Genomic DNA, 9,149 nt, shown 5'->3' with positions numbered 1-9,149 from the left:
TTATTTGTTGAAACTGTACTTCCGATTTGATTTGAAACTGTCTCATTGCTATCTGTTTATCAATAAAACTTTGAAAAAAAAAAATCCCTAGGAATCTGTACTGAATTCTCAATATACCTTTCCCAATATATTAGACTGTTTCAAAGATTGATTTTTTAAACCAACATTTACAACATACTTTCCCAAAGAAAGGAGCTCTGCTTCACTGTGTTATATGCACAGAACCTGTGTATAGATGCCACTCATTCTCCGACTCATCCGTGTAGCCAACAATACTTACACAAGACCTCTTTCGCGCACGGTCTGTGAGTGAGCTAACCGAACCCTACCATGTCCACACCTTCATTTTTTTCATATGCTGTTCCCCACTGAGCGGTCAAGGCCGGCGGGCTGCGCGGCGGGCTCATGACAAGAACTACACAGGGAGACCCTCTCTTTCAAAAAACAGAAAAGAAAAATGGGGCGAGCATGTCAGTCAAACAACAGTTACCTCAAAACACTGTCCGCTCGTTCCTTCTCTCCTTCCTTCTTTCTTTGCTGTGCCAGGAATTAGATGCAGGGCTTGATGCTTGCCAGGCAGGCACCACACTTCTAAGCTACATCCCCAGCCCAAACCTCCACATTTAAAGCAGTAACACTTTCATGAAAGTCAGAAGTAAGTTTTTTTAACATTATGAAGCAAACTACTGGTATCTACAAGTGCTGAGAGCAGCTAAAGCTGGAAACTGGTCAGATGTGTGAGGGCAGGACTAGGCCTCAGTGCCTACAGCAGTCTTGAGAAAAGCACCTGGCCTTTGTGGGAGGCACACTAACTCCAGGCCGCCAAGCCTACTGCAAGTGGGTTTCCGGGTTCCTCCTCCCCCACCTCTGCTGAGCTAGGTTCCTAGTTCTTACTCCACCTATTTCCCATAAGTCTCCTGCTATGCCCCGGAGGTGTCAGCCCGGTTGCCTAGTTACTCGCGCCTTTTACCCGCTGACGTCATTTCCCTGCGCCTCCACTATATATACCCAGCCCCTCCCCTGAATAAACAGACTTGATCAGAATCCTGTCTTGTCTCCGTTTCTCACGTCTCCTGTCCATTGTCCCCTCCTCCATTCCCCGCTCCTCCCCCAGGTGACCTTCGTTGACTGACCCCCTGGCTCGGGACAAGTGGCGCCCAACGTGGGTACGGAGGATTCAGCGACGGAACCATCCGAGAGCCGGCAAGAGAGAAAGTAAAAGAGGCCCGCGCCAGCCGCAGTTGCCTGCTGCGACGTCTGAACCTCGGTAAGCGGACGGCACCCCTCCCCCTTCCCTTCAGCAATGGGACAGGCATTAAGTAAACATGAGATATTTGTAGAAAGTTTGAGTAAAGCTTTAAAGGCGCAAGGAGTAAAGGTTAAAATTAAGGATTTGTGTCAATATTTTGAATATATTGAGCAAGTTTGCCCATGGTTCCCTATTGAAGGAACTATTGATCAGAGGCGATAGAAAAGGGTTGGTGATGCCCTTAAGGATTATTATGAGACTTTTGGACCTAAAAACGTCCCAGTAATACAGGGAAGTAAAACTCCAGACCTGATCTGAATGAGTTCGTGTTCTCTAAAACCAAAGAATAAATTTTAGGAACAAACGGAGGTTGAGAGTAGAATATTTTATTGGGAAGGAAAGCTTCTGTTTCAGAAAGGACTAAAGGGGGACCCAAGCAGGTTGCCCAGGAAGCTGTCTTTTTCAGTTTATTTTTATAGAGCAAAACCATGCGGGGTTAAGGTAGAGAAAAAGGGGTCTCGCTTAGGTGGATGTGGGGTGGGACAAAACTATGGTCAACCAATGGGATTGCAAGCACCATTGCTCAGGTAAAGTTGATTACGCCCAGGGCCAAATGGGGAAGCGAGTCAGGACAGGGTCTCTTTGTTGGGGGCTGGGCTGGGGACTCACTTGGGTCTTTTTAGGTGATTGATACCTATTTAGAGTATCAATCCCAGGTGCTACTCTTTTAACATTTATTTGGCCTTTAGGTCTTTTAGGTCTGGCTCACAGCAGAAACATCCGTCCCTCCCACAGTTGCAAGATAACTTGTCTTTTGTGCTGTCTCCTTCAAGGGCCTTGCCCTGTCTGACTGCATATTAATATTTCTATCTAATTTGGCTACCTATCGTACCAGTTACAGCCTTTTCCTACTGGAATTTAATTGATGAAATCTTATCCCAGAGACACTGTGACCCGGTTGTTGTTAATGTGATAAAAAGGCGAAAATATACTACAGGGACAAAAAGGTAAAAATCATCTTAAAGGACAAAGAACCTCCTAAAGGTGTGTGCCCTCCTGTAAGGGAACAGAATCTTGAAATCAAAACCAGGAAGCCAGATTTATGTTGAAAATAAAGAGCAAGGAGCCCAGCAGGAGGATTTCAAATGTTGTGAGCTTGGCCAAAAAGAAAGCTGTAGAGTGCAAAGATGGAGCTGAGAGGATCTCCACTGCTGGGAAGGAACCTGAGAATGGAAGGGATGGCCTGAGGGCATCACAGGAGGAGGCAGGTCTCCACCCTTTACAGCCTCAGAACTGCAAAGGTCAGGGACTTTGCCTTGAGGGGAAAGCCGCAAGGCCCCCTGTTCCAGAATGGCAGCGGCGGTTGCCCACGGCTCCAAACACCACAGCCATTTTAGAAACTGTGGCTGACAATTGGCTTACTCCTGAGGACTGATTAGCCAGAGCCACCCTCTCGGGGGGGATTATCTCCTGTGGAATTCTTCCTGTACACAAGGAAGCATCCACAATGATAGCTTCACTGTTGATGATGGATTTGTTACCTTCACCAGCTGCAATCAAATATTTAACTACAGTAGTCCTATTTGCCCAAAAAAGGGACATGTGTTTGTCTGTGGGGGAAGTTTAGCCTTCACATATTTACCTACCAACTGGACAGGACTGTGTGTCATGGCAATTGTATTGCCCGATATAGATGTCATCTCTGGTAATGATCCCGTACCCCTTCCCAGTTTAGATTATGCTATGGGCCGCACAAAGAGGGCAGTCCAGTTCATCCCTTTATTAGTGGGGCTAGGAGTCACGGCGGCCATGGGGACAGACACAGCAGGGCTGGGAGTAGCAGTACATTCTTATACCAAATTATCTAATCAGCTGATTGATGATGTTCAAACACTGTCTGGTACTATCCAAGATATCCAAGACCAGATATTTTCATTGGCAGAAGTAGTCTTGCAAAATAGGAGGGTCTTAGACCTTCTAACAGCAGAGCAGGGAGGGATCTGCTTGGCTTTACAGGAACGCTGCTGCCTCTACACAAACAAGTCTGACTTCAAGAAGATCTTAAGAGGAGAAGAGAGCTATTTGAAAACCCTTTCTGGAGCGCATGGAATGGAGTACTACCTTACCTTCTCCCCTATTGGGACCCTTGATTGGACTATTAATACTTTTATCAATAGGACCCAGTCTTTTCAATAGGCTGATGACTTTTGTTAAACAACTGGATGCCATTAAAATGCAACCCATACAGGTCCATTATCACAGGCTTGAGATGGCTAAAAGGGAAAACTGCGCTGGAATACAACCAGCTTATGATGATGAAGGTCCAGAGACCTCTTAGTTCTCCCACCCTTGGTGAGATGGTCAGCTAGCCAGAGACAGGTAATGAGGGGCATACACGAGACACCACTCGCTGCCTGAGACAGGAACGGGACCTTCTGCCGTCCTAGTCTCCTATGACGGTAAGGTTTGAGTTGTGTCCCTGTAGAGGACGCCTTGACCTAAGACAGGCACTGCCCCCTCAAGGGAATCAGCCGTCTAAGAAGCCATATTTTATATACATCTATAAAAGTAAAGGGGGATCTGTGGGAGGCACACTAACTCCAGGCCTCCAATCCTATTGCAAGTGGCTTTCCGGGTTTCTCCCCTCCCTCTGCTGAGCTAGGTTCCTAGTTCTTACCTCGCCTATTTCCCATAAGTCTCCTGCTATGCCCCGGAGGTAGGACTTCCGGTCATAGCCCGGTTGCCTAGTTACGTCTTTTACCCGCCGACGTCATTTCCCTATGCCTCCACCATATATACCCAGCACCTCCCTCCCCTAAATAAAACAATAATTAATCAGAATCCTGTCTTGTCTCCGTTTTTTGCATCTCCTGTCCTTTGTCCCCTCCTCAATTCCCCGCTCCTCCCCCAGGTGACCTTCGTTGACTGACCCACTGGTTTGGGACAGGCATTAGTCAATAGGCAACCTTGTCTCTAATGGTACTAACTTTGCTGAAGTATAAATAAGCACCCTACTGTTGTTATATAGGTCATTCGCCCATCAGGCAAACAGGCCCCCACCTGCGCCAAGACGCAGCTCTTGGCTCTTGTCTATCTTTTCCTCATTCCTACCACAGTTTCTCCTTGGGGTACACTGAGAGACCAACAAGTCCCTACATAGAAGTCTATCCTTCTCCCCATGCACGCAGTGGTATACTGGCAAATGTCCAACAATCAGCTTGAAAAACAGACTATGTGTAATGTCTGCCAATCCTATGGTTTCAATAGTATCACCTGGGTTGACCGCAGCAACAGCCGTATCTAACAACTAGCTGGCTATATTCCTCCTAATAAAACCACCATGTTCCATGAGTCAGTCAAAGCCAACTCCAGCATACCACTACTGTGGTGGACTGCCAACTGGCGATCAACTTGCAACACTCAGCTAACTAAACTAGTGTGGTGCTGGGTGTGGGAGGCCCACCTGAGGGCTGCTGCCAGCAGCACAAGGGGCAGAACTGGAGAAGCTGTGAGGGATGCTGCTAAGGAAACTGTCTGGAGAAGCTGCTGGAAATGTTGAAAGCTAGTGGTTCTCTTGGACTATTCTGCTGGGGGACCTTGTCATGCTGGCTTTCCTAATGAACTTGGCTGTTCTCATCGGAGGAGTTCAGGACCTCACTGTCGCTAAGGATGGCTGCGGTTCATTTTGGAGGAGCTCTGGTCCTCTCCTTGAACATCACTTCTCTGGAGGGGAAAATGGTCTTGCTCAGTTTCCTGGGGAAACTTGTCCCATGAGCTCTCATGATAACTGTTTTTCTCCTCCTCAGAGGAGCTTGTTTCCTCACTGTCACTGAGGATGGCTGTGGTACCTGTTGGGGGAGCTCTGGTTCTTACTGGAGCACTGCTTCCTGGTGCCAGTCCAGATCCCTCAGCCCGCTGGCACAGAGCCCTCACCCTGCTGGCACAGACTTTCTAGATTCCACCACTGACCTTGGGCCTTCCCAGCAGAGATCAGTGACACAGGCCTGCATGAGACATTCTCTAGGCTCTAGGCCTCCAGCTGGACTTGGAGGGGGCACTGTTATAAGCTCTTGGTTCTAGCTGGACTCACACAGGATATAAGGATCCAGGCCCTCAGCTGGATTCTTTTGTCTTCAGTGTGTAGACAGATTTCCTGCACTCTTTGTATATGATTCTTTGGGCGACTATTATAAAAATCTTATTTATGTGTCCTATATTGTACTGTTCTCCTTGCAAAAACCCCAAGGTATAACAATTATACACACACACACACACACACACACACACACACTACAACCAGACAATGGTATAGAAACTATGTGTTGGTAAGGAAAATTGCTAAGTGAAAAAAGACAACTAATGTACTTATTATAATGGGCCTTAGGCAAGACCAGCACTCAAGAGGCTGAGGCAGGAAGACTGCTGTTAGATGCTAGCCTGGGCTACACAGTGAGTTCAAGGCAGGCCAGCCTGAACTACACAGGTCCCTGTCAGGAAAAAAAAAAATTAAACAAACAAATAAATAAATATATATATATACACACACATATATATACACACACACACACACAGTAACATATGATATATCATATATACATGTATCACATATATGGCTCATAAGTCTTCTTAATTTTTTAATATACACATACACTTATATTTGTACAGACTAAATATTGAAGATTACATACGATAACCTGAAAACACTATGCAACTGGAGTAGATGGGCAACTACACATCCTCTGGCAAACTGCTTGAACTGTTTTTAGCATGTATTATTTTACATAAAAATTGTCATTTTGGAGGTTTGAATTTTCACTTTTACAATATGTCTTAGCAATTAAAACAATACTCAGACTTGTTTTGTTCTGTTTTGCGGCCGGCTCAGCCCACGCTGCGGGCAGGGCTGGCATGGCATGTGGTGCCTGTGCACGTGCCTCAGCTTGCCTAAGCAGGTGCTTTAGGCTGCTGAGCTACCTCGCTGGCCCAATACCCAGTAGATTTAACAAGCCCACACCAATACTGGATCAGTACACCAAATAAACTGAGTCAGAAAAAGTCTGCATTTTTCCTCCTAAATTAATATAAACAACAAAATTGCCATGGTTCAACTTCAATACATGTACAAGCAATCCCATCACCCTCAACTGCTTTTTGTTTAAAAAAGATTTTGTGCCAAACAGAAAAAGCATGTTATGGGATCTTTGCAGCTGCCGGTGCGCCTTGTGCACTCACTCGCCAGCCCCCCGGCACTGTCTGGCACTCAGGGTCTCCCACGAAAAACACCAGGTCTGAATTAGTAGCTGAGAGAGAGGCAGCAATAGCATGCTGTGCAGCAGGCTGCAAAACATGTGGGTCACCCAGGTCACCACAGGAGGCTTCTTGCCTCAGTCTGCACCACGTCACACGCCAGCCGCTGGGAGCCACGGGCCTTCTGCACGCCAGCGAAGGAGCTTGCTTTCACCTCGGTGGAGACGGCCCTCTCATCCAGTGACTCCCTCCGCATTCTCGGTGTCAGAGACAGAGAAATAGTGCACAGCGAGATTAAGGTCCCCCTTCTGCTTTTCAGCCTCCGAGGCTCCGGCAAGTGGCATCAGAGTCCTACCGTGCAGCTGCCCAACAGAACTCAGGAAACCACACCCTGGAGGTGGAGACTCCTGCGCCAGGCAGTGCTGGGGCTGAGGATTTACGGCACCGGGAACAGCACGGGAACACCATGAAAGGCACCAGCATATTTTCTCTACATAACATACGTAACATATGGGCACTCACACTTAAAGCATTTTGTTTTGTTTTTTTTAATCATGACAAAACATGAAAAAGAGAAATGTAGAAGTAGAGAACCCAGATGGGAGAAAGGCTATCTGTTCTATCGTTCTTTTCCCTACCTTCCCAAGTGAGAAAATTCTCATTTTCCTCAGCAACACAAATCTGAACCCATTTGGTAAATGTTAAGACAAGCACTGGAGAAAAGAAGGAAAGAAAAATATGTATGTGGATGTACACAGGACAGCTTAGATACCTGTACTGCTGATTTCCACTGGTCTATGGAAAGGAAGAGTTAATCCTTAATTCTGTTTTCAGTTTTTTGACCAACTTTGCATGCTGACATCTGGTAAACTGAACAACAATTTGAAGACGACAATACGCAGTATAACAACTACTGTTGAATTCCTGTCATTTTGTTCAGTGAAATTCTGTATCATTTTTTATTTTTTATTTTACTATTTTTATTCTCAAAAAAAAAAAAAAAAAAAACAGACAAGCATTATCTCTGAAGAGACTATGGTATTACATGAGTTAACTATATTATTCCAAATTCCAGACTGCTCTAAGAAATACCAGACGGCCCCGGTGTAGTGCACACGCCTGTAATCTCAGCATGTGGGAGGCAGAGGCAGAAGGATGCCATGAGTTCCAGACCAGCCTGTGCTACACAGTGTATTCAAAACCAGCCTGACTTACACAGCAAGACCATGTCTCAAAAACCAAAAACAATTAAATTTTTTTAAAAAAGAAAATGGAAAGCCTAGACAATGTTTAATTACGCACAACACAAACCCACAAAACCACTAACCGCCATCGCGGGGAAGAGCTGGCCTGACCACACTTACCGTTCTCCACGTAGGGATGAAAGGGCAGGACCAGGGCCAGCACCACCCTGCCTCTTGTGGGCTCCAAGACGCTTCTGATGTCCTTCAACAGAGTCAGGGGCTGATCGCAGCGGTCCAGCAAATTCAAGCAACTGATGACATCATATTGAAACCCTGTATTCTGCCATTCATTGATACCAAGGACTCTGGAAAATATCAGAAGGAATGATACTAATATTTCTTCCCTTAAGGATGTCTTCAAAAGTCACTGACATGTCAACAAATGCTCTAACTTTGATTTCTAGGGAGGTTTTTCATTTTCTGTTTTCAGTGCTGAAGACTGAACCCAGGGCTTCCAGCTTGCTAGGCAGGCATTCTGTTGTGAAGCCAAATCCCCAGCCCCCTAACTTTGACTTCTAAATCAAAGTAAACTAAAAATCTCCTTTAATAATTTGTCTGTGCAGCAATTCAAAAGCCAGACAAGGGAAAAATAACAGATTCTCCATTTTCTACTTCATCTATATATAAATTGTTTTCTATTCATAAGGATCTTTCTACACTTAAGAATGGGCTGGTACAATTTCCATTTATACCTAGAACTTTTTAAGGGTATCTGTTCCCAGGAGATAAAAACTGTTCCATACTCTAGGAACTTCATATCAATATATGTAGAAAAACCTACAGCACAGGTCAACCTAGTAAAACTATGAAGAACATGGTTAAAAAAATATATAGCCACACAATTTTTCCCCATATAATTATATTGTTTTTATCTAGAAAGAAGACTATAATTTTCTAGATCAAGAGTCTTAGCTACACCATAAAACAATTTTATAAATCACTGTCTGGTTATACCAACCAAAATGTGGCAGGTGAGGTAAAAATGGACACATGAAAAGGGATCTTGGGTAAACATGTCTTTAATAATGCACAACAAATACAACAGCGGCATTTTAGAAAATCCTGAAAATGTGAGGGCTGTTTTGAAAAACTCATGAGCATGTGATACAACACTTCCGCATAATAAAACACAAGCCCATCAGTTGTGTCCTCTTCTCAATCTATATTTTATAAAATTAAAGCCTCTTCCAAGCAAGTCTAACGAACTTGGTGACACTCGTTAGGTGGTGCCCACATCAGAAATTCTATTTGTGTTTGGTTTGCCTTGGTTTTTGGTTTTTTGAGACAGGGTCTCACTAGACAGTGCAGGCTGGCCTTGAACTCACTGGCCTCAAACTCAGTGATCTTCCTGCCTAAACCTCCCAAGTGCTGGGATTAAGGCACAGACCACCACGCCTGGCCATAATAGG

The 9,149-nt window shown here is 45.1% G+C and overlaps 1 protein-coding gene across 1 annotated transcript in view; it reads right to left on the bottom strand.

The window, feature by feature from the left end:
- Nucleotides 1-9,149, bottom strand: part of Mettl9 (methyltransferase like 9) — a 47,172-nt gene that overhangs the window by 14,435 nt on the left and 23,588 nt on the right. Inside the window, exon 6 of the mRNA XM_004622882.2 lies at nucleotides 7,861-8,045. Within this exon, the coding sequence (XP_004622939.2) occupies nucleotides 7,861-8,045 (185 nt within the window). The remainder of the gene's footprint in view (nucleotides 1-7,860; nucleotides 8,046-9,149) is intronic.

Source organism: Octodon degus, unplaced genomic scaffold (assembly GCF_000260255.1).
Source record: "Octodon degus isolate 3935 unplaced genomic scaffold, OctDeg1.0 scaffold00001, whole genome shotgun sequence".
NCBI classification, from domain to species: domain Eukaryota; kingdom Metazoa; phylum Chordata; class Mammalia; order Rodentia; family Octodontidae; genus Octodon; species Octodon degus.
This window is presented reverse-complemented; position numbering and strand designations above follow the sequence as displayed.